This window comes from Notolepis coatsorum (genome assembly GCF_963971535.1).
Source record: "Notolepis coatsorum genome assembly, chromosome: 6".
Taxonomy (NCBI): Eukaryota; Metazoa; Chordata; class Actinopteri; order Aulopiformes; family Paralepididae; genus Notolepis; species Notolepis coatsorum.
The window spans coordinates 24,948,843-24,969,773 of record NC_140170.1 but is presented as its reverse complement, the minus strand read 5'-3'; the positions used below and the strand labels follow the sequence as shown (position 1 = coordinate 24,969,773).

General features: G+C 42.7%; 1 protein-coding gene across 1 annotated transcript in view; it reads left to right on the top strand.

Moving 5' to 3' along the window:
- Nucleotides 1-7,731: 7,731 nt before the first annotated feature.
- Nucleotides 7,732-20,931, top strand: part of LOC311229410 (tripartite motif-containing protein 16-like) — a gene marked incomplete at both ends in the record, with an annotated part of 36,415 nt that continues 23,215 nt past the window's right edge. Inside the window, 1 exon segment of the mRNA XM_084315494.1 lies at nt 7,732-8,325. Within this exon segment, the coding sequence (XP_084171620.1) occupies nt 7,732-8,325 (594 nt within the window).

The window sequence follows — 20,931 nt, the reverse complement described above, 5'->3', positions numbered from 1 at the left end:
ACCCTGTGATGCGCTGACCCAACAGCGTGACAGGAAGCCTGAAGGACAGGAGGTCCAACCCCCTGACCAATCAGAAAAAAGGGGAGGAAGGGTTTATCAGTTCACCCCCTCATGACCCCACACCCCGGATACGATGAAAAACAACAAGCAGCGATGATACCTGTGTACCTAGCATGCTACATGAAAAGCGTATATCCATTAGGATAAGCTAAACCAAATGTACGCCAGCCACAGACGACAACTCGTTTGCGAACAGGTTTTATATACAAGGCTTTAGGCTCATGTGCGAAACACGTCACCCGTGTTTATGTCTAAAGAAAAACACAGACGTTTAAAGAGAGGGTCAAAGACCTCGGTACAAGCTACATATAATGAGCACTTCTGTAGGCAACACTAACCAAGTTGTGGACTCGATGCCATGTTTCCAACGTAACAGAATACACACAACCCCCTCAGATAAAAAACGGTAAAGTTTACCATTGCAAGAAGAACACAGTCTTCTTCATGATGAGGGAAGACAAGTCTTTCGACCGAGTGCTAGCCACAGGCCTTGCCAAGCACACATATATATATAGCGACCAGAACGATTTACAAGAAACTGTCCTACTCTCCTAAACAACACACAACCCCACAGCTAGGTGAGGGTTTACACATCGTATCCCGAATATATAACAGTGAATAAACACACAGTTTGTAACAAAAAACAGTCCCCCACCAGGAGGGACCTTTTATTTAGTAACAAAATTATATGTTGGGGAGGGGATGGGTAAACGGAGAGAGTCACTAGTGGCGCCTGCCGCATGCAGCGCGGTGCTTGCCCCCACGGGGAGCCGTCCCGGAGGGACGGTTCTGGGAAACCTGGTCACATCGATCCCTACCGTCACCTCCGGGCGTTGTGCGGCTGGCTGCGGCGGACGAGGCACTCCCTCCACTCCTGGCCTTCTTTGGTGGTTGCGGAGTCAACGGTTGCGGTCCTCTGCCGGCGTTGTTTTCATCGGCCATCACCGGTGGTATCGGGTCGGGGGAAATGGGGTTGGAGCACAGAGCGCTCCTCCATCTCTCTGCAGGCAGCCGTCATTTGTTGCATGGCCGACCCGAACAGCCCAGCATCGGAGAGGGGGGCCGTGAGCAGGGGAATCCTCTTCTGTTCCGGCACCCTCGCCTGCTCCAGCCGAAGGTGGCGCTGGGATAGAGTGGCCAGGGCACGCCCCTTCCCGGCGGCTATCGCCTGCAGCTGGGTAAGGTGCAGGATGGCTCCAGCCGCCTGGGCGTGAAGGTACTGTTGATGGTCATCCAATACCGACCCGCCCGCCATCATCCCCGACATGTAGTGCGCTAGCTGCGCGATGTTAGACGTTGCAGCTAGGCTCTGAGTCGCGGCGATGTACGCCTGGTCACTCCAATTAGCCATCTGCCTAGCCGATTTCCCTTGGGGAACCGGCTTACGCAACGGCTCCCTCACCACTTACATTACCTGACCTCTGTAAGATTGTCTCTGAGTGTAATTCCGCCACCTCCTGCCTCGATCCTATACCAACAGCATTTCTCAAGCGGGTGTTTGATAGTGTCTCAAATCATGTCCTTGAAATCATAAATATGTCTCTTCAAACAGGCACTTTTCCAGATGCATTTAAAACAGCTGTAGTAAAACCACTACTAAAGAAAACAAACTTAGATGTAAACGAACTAAAAAGCTATAGGCCAATATCGAACCTTCCATTTATCAGCAAGATATTAGAAAAGATAGTCTCAGTACAAATAAACTCCTTTCTCAAAGATAATAACATCATGGATGAACTACAATCAGGTTTCAGAACAAATCACAGCACTGAAACTGCCCTTACCAAAATAGTTAGCGACCTCAGGCTAAACTCCGATGCTGGCAAAGTCTCAATTCTTGTCCTATTGGACCTTAGTGCAGCGTTCGATACGATTGACCATAATATCTTGATCAGTCGTCTAGAAAGACTGGTTGGCTTTTCCGATCATGTACTAAATTGGCTCATAACATACATTAAGGGGAGAAGGTTCTATGTTAAGCTTGGAGACAATGTATCCGAGGAACATAACAGCAATTTTGGAGTCGCACAAGGAAGCTGCCTTGGTCCATTACTCTTCTCACTATATATGCTGCCCCTCGGGGACATCATTCGAGACCACAATGTATGCTTCCATAGTTATGCTGATGATACACAACTATATATCTCCGCAGAACCAAATAACACTACAGCCATACAGTCCATTACAAATTGTCTGTTAGCAATAAACAAGTGGATGAACAATAACTTCCTAAAATTAAACGAAAGCAAGACCGAAATCCTATTGATCGGCCCAAAAGCGAAAAGGGAAGTGCTTTGTAAAAACCTGGGGAGTCTGTCATCCTATGTAAAGACTGAGGTTACAAGCCTAGGTGTCATCTTGGACTCAGACCTGACCTTTAAGTCTCATATAAATAAGGCCATGAAAACGTCATTCTTCCACCTAAGAAACATAGCGAAAGTAAGACCTTTCGTAAATAAAAAGGATGCAGAGAAACTTATTCATGCTTTTGTATCAAGTCGGCTTGACTATTGTAATGCACTGTTCACTGGTCTTCCCAAAGCAACCATTGGGAAGCTTCAGCTTATCCAAAACTCTGCAGCTCGATTACTAACTCATACAAGGAGAAGAGAACATATCACTCCAGTCCTGGCCACTCTGCACTGGCTTCCAATAACTCATAGAATTGATTTTAAGGTCCTTTTCCTAACATATAAAGCTCTTAATGAGCAAGGCCCAAAATACATAGCAAATTCCCTAGTTAGTTATCTGCCCTCAAGAACGCTACGGTCATCCACTACAGGTTTACTAGACACGCCCAGAAACCAAAAAAGGATAGGAAGTATGGCATTTGCCAACTATGCCCCAAAACTATGGAACACACTACCAACACACATCAGAAACGCCAGCTCTATACACATTTTTAAAGGAAAATTAAAAACGTACCTATACAGTCTAGCTTACAAATAGTTATGGCTTGGAAAAACCTGATGGATCCATGAGGCTAGGATAAGCCTTGTGGACCCAACTTTTTAGATGAAGGAACGGGTACATAGGAGACACGCCTCCAGTTTTTCAAAAGTTTTTGACACGCCTCAGCTTCTGAGCTGAAGGCGTGTTTTTGCGGACCTCCCAAACTTTCAAACTTTTTAGATGAAGGAATGGGTACAATAGGAGACACGCCTCCAGTTTTTCAAAAGTTTTTGACACGCCTCAGCTTCTGAGCTGAAGGCGTGTTTTTGCGGACCTCCCAAACTTTCAAACTTTTTAGATGAAGGAATGGGTACAATAGGAGACACGCCTCCAGTTTTTCAAACGTTTTTGACACGCCTCAGCTTCTGAGCTGAAGGCGTGTTTTTGCGGACCTCCCAAACTTTCAAACTTTTTAGATGAAGGAATGGGTACAATAGGAGACACGCCTCCAGTTTTTCAAAAGTTTTTGACACGCCTCAGCTTCTGAGCTGAAGGCGTGTTTTTGCGGACCTCCCAAACTTTCAAACTTCTTAGATGAAGGAATGGGTACAATAGGAGACACGCCTCCAGTTTTTCAAAAGTTTTTGACACGCCTCAGCTTCTGAGCTGAAGGCGTGTTTTTGCGGACCTCCCAAACTTTCAAACTTTAGACTGTTTTCTTTATACGTTTTTCTTTTTCTTTCTTTCTACCACAAGACGCGGCCACTGATGGGTCCATGGGACTTGGATAAGTCCTGTGGACCCAACTCTGGCCACTGACCACATGAGCGAACGGGTACATACGCACACAATACACGGCCACTGATGGATCCGTGGGACTTGGTAAAGCACTATGGACCCAACTATGACCACTGATAAAAACGTAACTACACTAGCATTATAAGACCTAAACATTGCTACCTACCATACAAGTGCATTGGTTTAGTGCACTTCCGGTTGCCACTGAGCGGAAATGTTTGTGCGGACCTGTTCTCCCAAACTGGTAAGCAAATGACTGTTTTTACGTTATTTTCATTTTTACGTTACTATTATTATTACTATTATTATTTATTTTTTAACATTGATCTTAACTGATCACTATGACTTTATTGCTTTTATCGTTATATATGCCTATAATTGTGTACAGCACTTTGAGCTACATGACATGTATGAAAGGTGCTTTATAAATACTTACTTACTTACTTACTTACTTACTTCGGGGCAAAGTATGGATGTCATCGGGCTATCAAGCCGAGGCACTCCGTCCTTTAGTCCCTGGACCAAACCCGCCACCATCGTGACTGGCATGTAGGCGGGGTAAGGCCAGTGATGCGGGAGATTACCTGTGCCTGTTTCACGTAGGCCTCCATTGAAGGGAAGAATGGGCAGACAACGCCCGTCTCTCACAGAGTTTTGGTAAAGTACACGTAAAATAGACGTTACCTTTGTTTTAGAGGTACTCCATTTCTCACTTCGAGTCCAGGTGTCGAATCAGAACAGGATCAATACATATAACTAGGGATGCTCGATATTGGCTTTTTTACCGATACCGATATTCCGATATTGTCCAACTCTTAATTTCCGATACCGATATCAACCGATACCGATATATGCAGGGTTTCCCCCCCCAAAAAACTGAATAATTTCAGGTAACTAATAATTTCACTGGATATATATATAACAAATATTGTTATTGTTTTTTTCTTTTTTTAAACCGATACCGATATTTTCCGATATCACATTTTACTGCCGATATCGGCCGATAATATCGGTCGGCCGATAATATCGGACATCCCTACATATAACACACCTTATCGTCCATAATCATCATCCATATAATCCATTTAGTCTTTTTCATAATATCCAATAGTTCGCTCTAGGCGATCCCCATTGTCGTCCTGCTCACAGCTGCTCGCAACCTACTAGTAGAGTGAGTCTCTAGTTGTTTTTGCGGCTGGGGCCACACACACTAAGCTGGCCCATATGCATGTTCATAAGGTAGGCGATAATGCCACCTGGCGGGATTCAATCGTCATGCGTGACTGTTTTGAATTTTTTTTGAATTTTTTTTTAATGATCTAAACCCGGGAAATCTCGGGGTTGGCGCTTAGCGGTTGGATTTGAAACCTGAGAAATCTCGGGTATGGCGCAGAAAGAGTTAAGCCCTAGCCATATTTTCAGAAAACGTGACTAAAAATACATACCCAAGTAAATGGAAGATTGCTCCACTTCTACAAGGCCCATTTGCATGTTCTTGGTATCTAGGGACATCTATGGATCTCAGGGAATATATTCCCAGTGTCAGAAATATTGTGTCTGTTACTAGGCTTGAGTAAATTGTAATGAACCAAAGGAGAATATAAATTATTATTATAATACATTTTATTTTGCATATTTGACGGTGAATAAAACCATGCTAACATTGACCAGATGTGAAAAAAGAATTGCCACTGAGCTCATTCAGCACCTTCTTGAGATCTAGTGTACAACAAAATCTAAGCAAATTAATAAAGGGCAGATGATTTACATTTTGCTATTATGTACAAATGTACAGATTTACATATTTTTTTAAATACAGTACTGAATCTTGCCATCCACATGCTATTTTAAATATGAATATAGAATATCAGGCCTATAAATGGCCAAGTCATACATCTATGGATTGGGCCAAATCTCCTCTTTCCAATGGCAGAGTTCAATCTGGATTTAGTACCACCAGGTGCCCCTGACAGGGCAGCAAAGACTGTGAATTAAATCTACTGTAAGTACAGTTACTTTTTTGTAATGAAAAATGCTCCACCATTTTTCATCAGATTGAGACATGTTTTTTTTTCTCTAGACGTTCACAGAAAGGTAAAGAAACAAACAACGTTAAATTGTATGGCAATAACATTCTCTCTCTCTCTCTCGCTCTCTCTCTCTCTCTCTCTCTCTCTCTCTCTCTCTCTCTCTCTCTCTCTCTCTCTCTCTCTCTCTCTTGTGAACCAACTGCTCCACCTTGTGGTTAGGTCAGAGTAATGCACCACCACACCTCTTTATCAAACAGAATAGTACATGATACGTGTGAGTGCGTGTGTGTATGTGTGTGTGTGTGTCAGGCAGGATACATTCTGTCTGAGGACCAAATGTCCCCATGAGGGATGAAAAAAATATTAATGTTTCTGTTGGGATATTGGCCGGACCTCACCTGACAACATGCAGGAGCTATTTGAGGGTCAGGGGTTATGGTTAGGTAAGGTTAAAGGTCACGTTTAGTGGTTATGAGGGTTAGGTTAAGGGTTAGATTAAGGGTAATGGTTAGTTTAGTTTCTTTAGGATCTCTTTTAGCCCAGCTGTGCTATTCTCCCAAGTCCTCAACATCACTCAATACCAACAGAAACCAACATGTGTAAGTAAAACAATTAAACACACACTTGTCCTCATACATCTAACATCAAACAATTATCTTCATACATCTAACAACACACAATTATCCTCATACATCTATAACAGCACACAATTATCTTCATACATTTATGACATACATGACATACAGTGCTGTTTCATCCAGACATTATGACATACAAGATATACTGTACAAATATACAGTACTGTTTAAGAGAAAGATCATAAAAAATGTATACATTAGAGGTGGAAGAAACTGTACTTTGGAGGTGGGTGCGTGGGGGGTTCAGACATTTACCAGGACCAGTTTGGAATTGCAGCCACCCGTAGGTACTCTTTGAGAGAGCGGTTTTGAAGGAGGGCAGGCCGGCAGGGATTCACATTATTCTCCTAAAAAAAATTATGCGTGTGGGTGAACGAGCCGCCTCGGAGGGAGGATACCGCAGGCGGAAGACGGCCGCTGCTGCTGGAGCTGGCGTCTCAGGCGAGAGTGTAAAGGGGGGCGTAATAGCATAGGTCAGTGGCCAATCAGAGGAACCCGGAAACACAACTGCGTTGGGTAAAGCATACACGCTATCCGGTCAGATAGTAGTGAGACGCTGCCCTCTAGTGGCCGGCGATAAACTCTTCAGTGAACTCTGAACACGTGTCGGGTGGGAGGTGCTTCCTGGTTGTAGAGTGAACTCTGATCGTGTGGGTGGCGTTATTTTTTTCCGTAGTCGCATTTTGCGGAGACGCTCTCTGATTGGCCACTTCTTGTGACATGTGCGCCCAATCGTGTGATGCCTGTTTCTACACCGGTTAAGCTTAGACACTCTTTCGAAGTTGGTTAAGGTTAGAGTTTGTCTTAGAGCATGGCGATAGAACACCAGCCCTGATTCCAAACTCTAACCTTAACCAACTTCGAAAGAGTCGCCTAAGCTTAACCAGTGATAAACTAGGTGTTAGGTAGTTTGCAGGCTGTTATAATGCCGTGCGCCGTGCGCCGTGCGGCCATTTTAATTTTAACGTTACTGTTTCACTCTGCCTCCAGTCAGGACGTCGTTCAACTCATTCATGTGAGATTGTTTACATTATTGTTAGTTAGTTAGTGTGTATTTTATTTAATTTATATCCTTATATATATTTACATTTCTTTATATATATATATGCGTTGTTAGTGACAACAACATGCATGTATGTAAAACTTTGTCAGCTTATTTCGCTGTATTGTCTGTTTCAGGGTGTTGTCATCCTTGTCAATTAAATACTAAAACTGACACTGAGTGTGTTTCTTCATTCACTATAACCAGGAAGCACCTCCCACCCACACGATCAGAGTTCACTCTTGTCTTGTCTTTGTCTTTGTAGAATAAAATGGCGCAGCAAGGAGTTGATCTGTACCGGGACCTGTGCTGCTGTTGTATCTGTCAGGATGTACTGAAGGATCCGGTAACTATTCCCTGTGGACACAGCTACTGTATGGGCTGTATTACAGACTGCTGGGATCACGGTGATCAGAGGGGGATCTACACATGTCCCCAGTGCAGGGAGACTTTTACTCCGAGGCCTGTTCTGAAGAAAAGCAATATGCTGGCTGAACTGATAGAACAACTAATGAAGACAGGACTCCAAGCTGCTCCTCCTGATCACTGTTATGCTGGACATGGAGATGTGGCCTGTGATTTCTGCACTGGGAGAAAGCAGAAAGCCCTCAAGTCCTGCCTGTTATGTCTGACCTCTTTCTGTGACACTCACCTCCAGCCTCATTATACTGTAGCTCCGTTAAAGAAACACAAGCTGGTCAAAGCCTCCACACGGCTTCAGGAGAACACCTGCTCTCGTCATGACAGGATTCTGGATGTTTTCTGTCGTACTGATCAGCAGTGCATCTGTTATTTGTGTTCCATGGATGAACATAAAGGCCATGATACAGTCTCAGCTGCAGCAGAAAGGACGGAGAGACAGAAAGAGCTTGGCATGAGTCAGCAGAAAGTCCACCAGAGAGTCCAGGAGAGAGAGAAGCGACTCAAAGAGGCCCAACAGGCTGTTGATTCTCTCAATCGCTCTGCTGATAAAGCAGTGGGGGACAGTGAGAGAATGTTCACTGAGCTGATACGCTCCTTGGAGACGAGGCGCTCTGAGCTGAAGAAGGTCATCAGAGCCCAACAGAGGACCACAGTGACTCAGGCTGAAGAACTGCGGAAGAGACTGGAGCAGGAGATAGCGGACCTGAGGAGGAGAGACACTGAGCTGGAGCAGCTCTCACACACAGAGGACCACATCCACTTTCTACAGAGTCACCCCCCCCTCTCCAGTCCCAGTGAGTCTACAGACTTACCCAGCATCGGTGTCCTTCCTCTCCTGTACTTTGCAGATGTGACTGAGGTCGTGTCTGAGCTGAGAGAGAAACTAGAGGAAGTTCTGAAAGAGCAGTGGTCCAGAAACAGTGAATGCAGTTAATGTTTTACTGCCACCAGAGCCCAAGACCAGAGCTGACTTCTTACAATATTCCTCTCAGATCACACTGGACCCAAACACTGACAACACACACACTTCTGTATTTGTCTGAGGGGAACAGAAAAGCAACACGGATGCAGCTAAATCAGTCATATCCTGATCACCCAGAAAGATTTGAAAGGTCTCAGGTTCTGGGTAGAGAAGGTCTGACCGGACGCTGTTACTGGGAGGTGGAGTGGAGTGAAGAGGTTTCTGTAGCAGCCTCCTACAAAGACATTAGTAGAACAGGCAACTGGTTGAACTGTGGATTTGGATACAATTCCAAATCCTGGGCTTTATCTTGCAGTCCAGGTAATTACTTGTTCACACACAATAACAAGACCATAACAGTACCGGGCCCCTGGTCCTCCAGAATAGGAGTGCACCTGGATCACAGGGCAGGTACTCTGTCCTTCTACAGCGTCTCTGACACCATGACCCTCCTGCACAGATTCAACACCACATTCACTCAGCCTCTCTATCCTGGACTTAGGTTATACTTTGGTGGGGCTGCTGAGTTTTGTGAGCTGAAGTAGAGATCAGTGACATTCACAGCTCCTCTACCCAGGGTTTTGGATTTAAATTGATCTTGAAGATTCTGAGTTGTGAAAGATGAGGTCATTAGGAGTTACATTCACTCAGTCACTCTTATCATTGTTCTGAGGGACACAGTTTATAGCCTACCGAGGTAAAGTTTGTTTGATTGGATATTTGCATATTCACATATTTGATTCCCATCTTCAATACCTCTGTTCCTTTGCATGTGGGGAAGTCAAACTCTTTATTTTCATACTCTGGGTAGGTTTGACAATATGCAACCATTGTATTTGTATTTGATCACCTTTGGTTATTTTGGTCATTACTGTGGGATTTGGGTCGGTCTCTTCGCTTAGGAAGAATGACCATTCATTGAATATTGTGCATTTTGTCTTTTGTTCTTTTATTCTTACTAAATAAACGTGGACATCTAAACCCAGAAGGACCCGTGTGGATATTTGATATTTGATAGATCCTACTGTCTCTCTAGAAGCTCATACTGGCTGCATATCTTTCTAGTGTATATCTAGAAGCTCATTGGTTTGTACATTTACTAGATTTTCTAGAGATTTTTAGTTTTGAATGTATGTTTTGTAATCTGTATATTGGCCTGGCGAATGATGTGTTATCGTTTTATTAATTGTGATACTGCACACGATAACCATTAAATATAAGGATGTAGAATACAAGGTGTAGTGGTTTAAGCCCTATAGTCAGTTTGAAGGTTACTTATGTTACACTGAAAAACTAAATATTTTCATATTCACTTTTTTATATTTTTACAAAATATTGATGTACCTTGCTCAAAGAACTTATTGTTTCAAATGTTTTTTTTATTAACCATTTATTATAGATTCAGCAAGTCTTCTTTTAAACAACAACAACAACAACAACAACAACAACAACATATACAACATATACAAATAATAAAAATATCAAGAAGAAAAGAAAGAAACAGTCAAAAGAATAAACAGCAGGCAGCTGTCTTAAGCCTGTGTGACCTCTAGCTTTTCTCTCATGTGGTTCATAAATGGACTCAGAACTGAGTCTCAGAGCTCCTCCCACCCGCACACTTCAGCACCGTTTTCAACTCTAAGTCATTTTCATTTAACGCTATTGGATTCAATGGTATTTCATGACCGTTTCATATTTTTCCTTAAACATGTAAACAGATATTTGAGAAGCTAATTGCTGCTAATTGGAGGGATGAATGATTGAATGAATGATATAAAATACTGTATCCAGTACAGGTTCAAATGACAGTAAAACAAAAACAAAAATAGAAACAATTTAAATAGAGTACAGAAAATACTAGACATTATCTATAGGGAGGTGTAGTGGTTACGTCATTGCCGTTTTTCGTGTTCCACCCTCTGTCCAACGCAATGTATTTCCCCATTGCCCATTTCTAATCGCCTCGTTTAACACCTCTATCTGACTCTATTGTCTGACTGGCTCACCCTGCACACTACAAGTTGCATCGCGTCACTTCACCTGGACTCTCTCTCTCTAACCCACTGCACTCAGTTCAGCGGTGTCATCATGTTTTCTTTGTCCGGGTGGGCATGACGTTGAAGCGCCTGCCCGAGCACAGCCGTATGAGGTGTTTGTTGCCCGGGTGGTGTGGGTCCTTCAGTATTTTGACTGCCTTCTTAAGACAGCAGGAGTTGTATAGTTCTTCCAGTGAGGGGAGAGGGCACCTGATGATTTTCTGGGCCGAGTTGACCCTCTGGAGCGCCTTCCTCTCTGCGGCTGTGCAGCTGAGGAACCACACGTTGATGCAGTAGGTGAGGAATGAGATGCTTTCCACGCATTTCTAATTATGCATTCTAGTGAATTTTCATAGTAACACACTGCACTTCAGACAACCTACAACTGGTGATGGTGTCTAGGTCTTTAAGTGTTAAACAGCTGAGAGCAGTCACTGCTGTTTTTTGTCGTCTTCTTTCATACACACATCTTACCAAGTGTGTATTAACATCCTCACAAACCAACAAAGAACATGATCTATATCAAATTTGTAATTTATGGGTGGCTCCCCCCAAAGTATAATTTATGTTTTTTAATTAATTTTTTTACTCTGAGCACTCATTGCCACCAATGCAAATGAGTGCTCACTGAGTAAAAAAAAACAAAGAAAACACACAAATTATACTTTGGGGGGAGCCATTATACTTTGGGGGGCCCCAAAGTATTAACATGCAGTGGGAATCACTTCTCTACTACTGTTACACCCCTATTACACAGGAACAGTCAGGTTAAAACACCCCTCTTGTTTTCACCTCCTCCATCTCCCTTCACCCCCCTCCTCTCCTCTCTAGAGTTGAAGACGGAGGGTTCTGTTCGGAAGAACCAAGGAGTTGGTCTGCTGGAGAAGAAGAGGGAATATGTTGTGCCTTTACACATATGTTGGATTATGTAATTGGTTTGTCATGACAAACAAATAAAAAAATTGCGATTTACCCGGTGGCTACAACAACACACAGTGACTACATGCATATATGTAAAGGCCCAACATATTCCAGTTAACGGTATCTTTTTTTAATGATTCGTTACGGCGCAATCAATACTTCCATTTGTATAAATTGACAAACAAATAAAAAAATCGCGATTTACCCGGTGGCCAAGTCAAGTCAAGAGTTTTATTTGTCACGGCATACAAGTATACAATGAAATGCGGGTGGTCTTGCCCGCAACGATGTGCAATACAGTAGTACAACATATAATAGAATCCAATAAAACAACATTGTGCAATAAACAGGTAACATAGTGGGACATCTCGGTATTTGTACATAGTTATTTACAGAGCATGGAGGACATGCTAGGTCCTTTGGTAGTGCAATACACTGTTACTGTTGCTATACTATTTTTAAAGTGACCTTTCCTTTGTGGCCATAAGTGTGGGCGTGTGCAGCATGAGTGTGTGCTTGCTCATGTTAAAGTGGCTGCTAGTGTGCGAGCGTGCACAGCGTGCGTGTCATGTGTGTGCTCATGTGTGCTTGTGTGTGGAGAGTTCAGTGTTCTGTGGCCTTCAGTGTTCATTGTTCAAGGCTCTGATGGCCTGGGGGAAGAAGCTGAGCCGAAGCCTCTCTGTCCTAGTAGCTGGGGTTCGCAGGCGTCTGCCTGACCTTAGCAGCTGGAACAGGTTGTTGTTGGGGTGGTGTGGGTCTTTCATTATTCTGCAGGCTCTGGATTTGCACCTCTTGTTGTATAGAACCTGCAGGGGAGGTAGTGCAATACCCGTGGTACGCTCGGCTGAGCGCACCACTCTCTGTAGGGCCTTCTTGTCCTGTGCCGTGCTGTTTCCATACCAGACAGTGATGTTTCCAGTCAAGATGCTCTCTACAGCTCCGGAGTAGAAGGACTGGAGTATCTTCCCTGATACTCTGAACTTCCTTAACTGTCTCAGGTGGTAGAGGCGCTGCTTCGCCTTCTTTACGACTGTGTCTATGTGTGTTGACCATGTCAGATCCTCTGAGATGTGGACCCCCAGGTACTTAAAGCTGCTCACCCTGTCCACGGTAGCCCCGTTTATCCTCAGTGGTGTGTGTGTCTCCTGCTGCCCTCTCCTATAATCCACGATCAGCTCCTTGGTTTTACCAATGTTCAGGAGCAGCTACAACAACACACAGTGACTACATGCATATTATGTAGTCACTGTCAATCAATACTTCCATTTGTATAAATTGCGTTCGGGACCTCCATGTTTTGGGGGTATTCATCAGAAAAATCCGATCCGGGATTCGGCTCCCATCAGTCGGGCAAAAACTGCGGGTTTTCAGCTTCTCTCCTCTCTCCTGGAGCTTAGCGCTCGGCCAATCAGAGAAACGCGGAAGGCGCTCGGCCAATCAGAGAAACGCGGAAGTACATGTGCGTTGCCCAAAGTGTTCACGCGCCCCGGAGTCAGCGGGACTGAGAATGAAACCTGCAGACGCGGCTCTCTCCTCTCTCCCTCCCTCCCTCTCTCTCTCCCTCTCAGCGGGACTGAGAATGAAACACGCAGACGCGGGCTCTCTCCTCTCTCCCTCCTCCCTCCCTCTCTCTCTCTCCCTCTCTCTCTCTGTCTCTCCCTCTCTCTCTCCCTCTCTATCTCTCTCTCTCTCTCTCTCCCACGCAGAGTGCATGAGAGGTGCATGAGAGGTGTCGGGTTTCACTCTGCCTCGCAGTTTGATGAAGTGGTTTCCACTCGCTGTGTGGGCTGTCCGCGTACCCAGCGCCCACTGACGTCAGCATGCGCCTCAAATCAGAACGACCTAATTAAATCTAGCAGGAAATGGTCTGAGCTGAATGAGAGCAATCCGCCAATATGGTATTTAGACACAAAAACACATTGATACTAACTCCTATTACTATAATACAATGCTAGAGACTGAAAAATTACATTTATAATGCATGTCACCTTTAAATACTAAAACTGACACTGAGGAGTGTGTTTCTTCATTCATTATATAACCAGGAAGCACCTCCCACCCACACGATCAGAGTTCACGGCAGGTGATTCTCATGAAATCTTGATTTCAAGATTTCTAAAATAATTTTTTTAACAAACATGCATCAACAAATTTCCTTTCCAAGCACTATAAGCCAGGTCTGGAGTATATGTGAATAATAATTAGAAAATATTTATTTACAATTTAACACCTTTTTGAACACATTTTCCAAAATAAGTCCTTCAAATTCTCATTACCGCAACAGTCTTAAAACTTCAAGACAATAAGAAAAGCGTATACATTTTCACAGTTTTAAGAATTGATTATTAACAGTCATAGACACATACCTGAAACTATGAAATAATATATATCTTTAAATAATCATTTTTAGAATAGTTTGTCATATTACTCTCATTACCGCAACACCTTCTGCAGCCGTCAACCTAATTTTTGTGATATTTCATGGAAACCTGAATTTGTCTTAAAATGTCATTGTAAACCTGAAAGCACATAACAAATAGATCATGGACATGCCTTTAGAATCAAATTATAATTGTTCACTAAATTAAATAAACATTAAATTAACAGCTGTTGTGGTAATCATACATGGGTTTCGGAAATGAGATTAATGATTTCGGTAATGATAATAAGTATGCTAAGTGTTGCCAGACACAACTCGAGGCTTAAGAGCAAGCCTGTTGGTTATTCAAAGCAAACCACTTGGTGTGTCTGATTAGCCACAAACACCAAAGCAGTCAATTACATTTGTGTCATTTTACTTGCATCACAAAATTTAGGTAACACAACAAATTACATAATTATGAAAACCTCTAATTTACTGTCTATTTGTCAAGTTAACCTTTTTAATGAGAGATTATTTCAGGGCTTGCCAACGCTCACTGACTGCAATGACTGGATGCTTTCATAAAATTGCAATTAAGGCATTTGCATATCCTCTCAATCAAATTAAGAAAAAAATGCATTTGTTCAGCTCAACTCACAACTTTATTCTGTCGCCGGGGTTAAATTCATAATTTACCATCCCTCGCCAGCCCTATTTAACATGGAGAAGTTCCCCTTCTTTGCAGGGCTATAACTTTTTAAATTTATTGCTAAATTGCCATTATTATGGCCCATTCAATGTCCTATATGTATTGTTCAGGGTGTAGCAACGTTAAACTTTTTCATTCACATATTCATACTAAAATATGGTCTAAAGTATAAGTATGTTTTTATCGTTTTCTGCAGTTTTCTTCAGAACGTGATTTATAGCCCTAAATGCATTATATTGATGCTCAAATACAGTTTGGTAGGAATCTGTGCGAGATAAAAAATGTCAACTGGATGTGCTTCTAGAAGTTTCTACGTATCATCTGATGATGACCGGATGGGCGGGGGATCGTTTATAATTCCGTGGGCAGCGTTAGATGATTCATCCAGAGTGGGTCATATGTTCATCATAGCAGTTTATATCGAACACGTTAGAATATAATGCTGAATCTTACCGTGGCTTCCTCGCGCCGCTGGCAGATGAGCGTGGAACAGAATTTTTTCTATTATGGGATGTAGAAATGCCCGATCCATTTCCAGGTTGTATAATAGTATATACGTCCAAATCATGTTGTTTTTTCGAGTTATTTACACCGATCGATGTTCACTGTATCAAGACGGAGTCTCTCTAATGATAGCGAGTGGCCGGACCACATATGGATGAGCACCACCGGTTCAAAGGTTTAATATCCGGTTGGCGATCTGCCGATCGGCCACCAGATGGCGCTCTTGAACCGCTAGAGAGTTGAGAGGAGATCAGCAGTGTGTCTCAGGGCTCCGGAAAGGAAATATGATTTCGAGGACAGATTTTTGAAATATTGACATCAAAGACGAGTTACGGCGTCTTCGGCAGAATGAGCATGGCTAGGAAAGACGAGTTCCGGCGTTTTCGGCGATTAAAGTGTTAACAACATTCTGTTTAAAAATACAATAAGATGCAATCAATATACAGAGAATAATAACAAAAACAAATAAAACCTTTTCCATAGAACAATCATTGGTTCAGGTCATATACTTCAAAAAGTGCTTTAAATACCAAAAAATAACTCAAACAATCACACATATCATTATAGGCCTGATAATGCAAAATGTGCAACTCTGAACCTTGCTTAGATAATACAATCCATATAGGCCTAAGATAAATGTGTATATTCTGGTTAAAAACAAGTAGGCCTGTACAAAATGAAATAAAAAAACAAGGACACAATCATGACAAAATGGTTGTTGTCATGTATAAAACATGCTTAGACCTGTAGAACCCCCCACCCCACAACACGCATTTACACACACCAGTGTTTTAGACACACTTCTTTGTGTATTTAGCCCAGATCTCAGCTGAAACACTAAAATGAAGTGCAGAGTATGTGGCAGGTAGTGGCTCCGGGATGACACATTTGATGTCGTCCAAGTAATACCACACTTTCTCTCCATCGAACCTCCGAGATGGAATGTAGAATTTGTTCTCTCCAGCACAATTCATTGTGTCAACCTCATATTGATCATCCACAATCTGTAAAGGACATAGGTAAAAGAAAAAGTACAAAACAGGACTCAGGATTTACCATTAACAAGTAACTAGTGTCCATATCTAAAACTAGTTCTACATATACCTGTGTGATGGTGCCAGGGAACAACTCTGCATCATACTCCACAAGGACCCACTTTCCCACTTCCAAAACAGATCCTGGCTCTGCATTCTCCGTATCTGACTCCACATTCGCTCCTATGAAGGAGCACTCTTTTGGGAGAAAGCATCCACATGCACTGCCACAAAAGCAGGATACGTCCCGGGTCTGGATTACCCCTGGTTTTGTAGATGTCAGCTATAAGCAGAAATTAAATAATAAATGTATTAAAAAAGCATATGAATCAATCAAGTTAAGCCAACTTATGACAATTCATTAATTAATTAAAACACTCTTAACAGGAGCACTCATTCAAGGGTACTACGACTATGCTTCCACCTCATGGTACCAAAGCACCTCAAAGGCACTAAAAACAAGATTACAAACATCACAAAACAAACTGGTCAGACTACTGCTTGACCTTACTCCTAGAACCCACCTCACCCCTGCCCACTTTGACAACCTAGGATGGCTTAGAGTAGACGACAGAGTACAGCAACTTGCAATGGGCCTGGTCTACAAGATACACTGACTACACCACTAAGGTACCCATGTACATGTCAAAATACTTCCCAAAGGTCAGTGAATACCACAACCACAACACCAGAGGGAGTTCCACAAATCATGTTCAACCCAGATTCGGCACAAACAAGGGTCTAAACACGTTTTCGCAATTATGCCACATCAATGTGGAACGCCCTACCCACAGCCGTAAAAAAAATTGAATCCCTACCCACCTTCAAAACCGTTCTCAAAAGCACCTACAGGGGGCTGAAATTTGAAACTGGCCCCCGTAAATGTCCAAACCCTCCCATCCCATTCCAGCCCCCCCCCCCCCCCACCCACCACCTCCCAATGTACAGTCTCCTCCCCCTCGTATGTATATATTTTCTGTTAGGATCTTTGTTTAACAGTACTGTATATTTGCATATCGTGTATGTCACAATTGTAACAGTACTGTATATCTGTATGTCATGTATGTCATAAATGCCATGATATATCTGTATATCTGTATGTTGTGTATGTCATAAATGTCATTATGAATTGAAAATGGGGGACCCTGATGTAAACAAGACGAAAGTCTTTCTCTGGTCAGCATCCCCTTAACAATTGTGTGTATTGAGCTGTACTGTATTGTACCCATTCTACAACCTATTAATAAAGTTTTCAATCAATCAATCAAACTTGTTCAACCTCATGTCACATTGACTTACCTGGTGAATCTTCATAGTCCCGGGCACTGTATTCAGGGCTGGAGGAATCAAATCGTGGGCCGAAATGATCTCCTCCTCTGTTACCATGTATAGCCTTACAGATGAGTGTGTTGCCAGTTGCTGATGCAGTGTGTTGGTGTCTGGGATGCTAGTTCCATAAGCAACAAGCCCGTCTGCTAGGTTCTTGAGTGCACCCCCTACCCCATCAGGGGCACCCTTGCCATGAGATGCCTCTGAGAAGTTCCAGGTGACATATTCAAACCCTCTCATGAAAGGCACTGTCGAGGCCGGATAGAACGCTGTCTTGTTGCGGTACTGGGAGGTGGGTCCATCTGAAATAAAATCGATGTGCTTCACTTCTGGATGTTCCTCCCGGATGGACTTGAGCACTGGATTAAGATGAGCCCACGTTGCAACAGCATCATGCTTTAGGGACGCTGACAGAGAGGCAAAAGACTCCACACGTCCCCCACTCAGGTATTTGACCCCAGTATGAAGCGTCACTTGCTGGTTCCCGCCACCAAAGTGGGTGTCTTTCACTTCCCTGGTGTACTTACAGCTATGGTTACCCACACTATTGTAATCTATACTATTTATTTATAATTTATTCCGCCGATTTTCGTCCAGTAACTCCTGCCAGGGCTTTTTTTGGTCCAACTCGAGTTGCTATTACTTTTTGGAAAGTTTCACCGCACCGCTTGGCTACAAATCGACTTTAAACGGGAACTTTTGGTCCATAAGGAATGAATGGCAGACCATTCTAGAACATTTGTGATGTCAAAGTATGATGTCATAATAGACATTCTAGAACATTTGTGATGTCATAGTATGATGTCATAATAGAACATTCTAGAACATTTGTGCTGTCACAGTATGATGTCATAATAGACCATTCTAGAACATTTGTGATGTCACAGTATGATGTCATAATAGAACATTCTTGAACATTTGTGATGTCACAGTATGATGTCATAATAGAACATTCTAGAACATTTGTGATGTCACAGTATGATGTCATAATAGACCATTCTAGAACATTTGTGATGTCACAGTATGATGTCATAATAGAACATTCTAGAACATTTGTGATGTCATAGTATGATGTCATTATTTGAACATTCTAGAACATTTGTAATGTCACAGTATGATGTCATAATAGAACATTCTAGAACATTAGTGATGTCACAGTATGATGTCATAATAGAACATTCTAGAACATTTGTGTTCTATATATAGAACAATTCTAACAATTCTCTCAGAAGATCTCATTCTGAAGAAGAATCAGGACTGACACAGACTGAAGCCTGCATAGCTCAAACAAGATGCTTAAGGTGAGTGTCCACAATGGCTAGCTAGCTGTTCTACTTGAATACTGAATGTTAATATTGAATCAGACAATATTGAATACTGAATGAAAAAAGACTAATTTAATCAGATAAATCACTTTATTTGAGGATATTAAAAAAATTATACTTTTATTTATTTTTATATTATTTATTTTATTAAAAACGAAGGTTCGAACGTCCGTTTAATCAGATTAATCACTTTATTCAAATTGAGGATTTAGTTTGAGGATTAAAAAAAAAGAAAAAAAAGTATAATTATTATTATAATTTTTTTACATTTTTTTTTAATTAAAAACGAAGGTTCGAACGTCCGTTCGAAAAACCCTGACGAAGTTTGAATCCCAAAAACAGGCTTCGGGGACAGCCTTACCAAACATTATTATTTATATTATTCAAATAGAACTCAAAAATATGTTCCGTTGTGATGTCACAGTATGATGTCATAATCAAACATTCTAGAACATTTGTGTTCTATATGTATTCAACAATTCTCTCAGAAGATCTCATTGTGCATCTTGAAACAGGTGTTCAGACAGATAGACTAAACAACACATAGACTGAAGCCTGCATTTCTCAAACAAGATGCCTAAGGTGAGTGTCCACAACGGCTAGCTAGCTGTCCGCACGGGGAAATTGTGAAGGTGTGGGTGATCCCTGTGCACCGCCGGCCAACGGGAGAGGGTCTATGAATTGTTGAATAGATACACAAATGTTCAAGAATGTTCTATTATGACATCATACTGTGACATCACAAATGTTCTAGAATGGCCTATTATGACATCATACTGTGACATCACAAATGTTCTAGAATGATCTATTATGACATCATACTGTGACATCACAAATGTTCTAGAATGTGCTATTATGACATCATACTGTAACATCACAAATGTTTTAGAATGTTCTATTGTGACATCATACTGTGACATCACAAATGTTCTAGAATGTTCTGCCACTCATTCCTTATGACCAACATTTCCCGTTTAAAGTCGATTTGTAGCCAAACGGTGCGGTGAAACTTTCCAAAAAGTTATAGCAACTCGAGTTGGACCAAACCGTCGTTTTTATTTTTGTATCCACTTTTTCTCCCATTTCTTTTCTATTTTTCTCCCATCCCAATTTCGCCTCGCCAATTCTCCCTTCAATTCCCCCCCCCCCCCCCCCCCCCTGTCTCGAACGTTGCCAGACCATGCCTCCCACTGGTCGGCTGCAGTGATGACGAAGCCTTGCATCACATGTCCCCTCCGGTACACGAGGAGGCAGCTGTCGCATCTTTTCACCTGTACAGCGCAATCTCTCAGTGGCGAGGAGTAACGCGTGGGAGGCTCACGCTGCCCCCGGTACTTCCTGATTCTACTGTACAGGCGCACCAACCGACCTGTAGGAGTCGCTGTCCACAACGTCCGCTCCCCACCGGCTTTCCCACCCCCTAATACTGCCAATTGTATTAGTATGAACGACCAGCCAAGCCGGAAGCAATGGACGAGAGCTGGGCTCGAACCCAGCATCTCCTGCATTAGTGGCGAGCGCCTTGCCCACTGCGCCATTTAGCCGCCCTCAAGCCGGTCATTTTGGTACCTTACACTTGTGTGTGGTGTGAAAGCTCTGGCAGGAGTTACTGGACAAAAATCGGCGGAATAAATAATAAATAAATAAAAATAAATAGTATAGATTACAATAGTGTGGGTGGCAGGGACGTGCACAGGACTTTAGAGGGGCAGGTGCTCAAAGGCTGAAAAGGGCACTACACTTGTGTGTATATATTAACCGAACGCGCGTAGCGCGCAAGCGCAATTTTTAAGGGCCCTTTTCGGGCGGGGGGCCCCCTTTTTATGCTTTTTGGGGGGTTATGGTGATCAAATATTGAATATTGAAC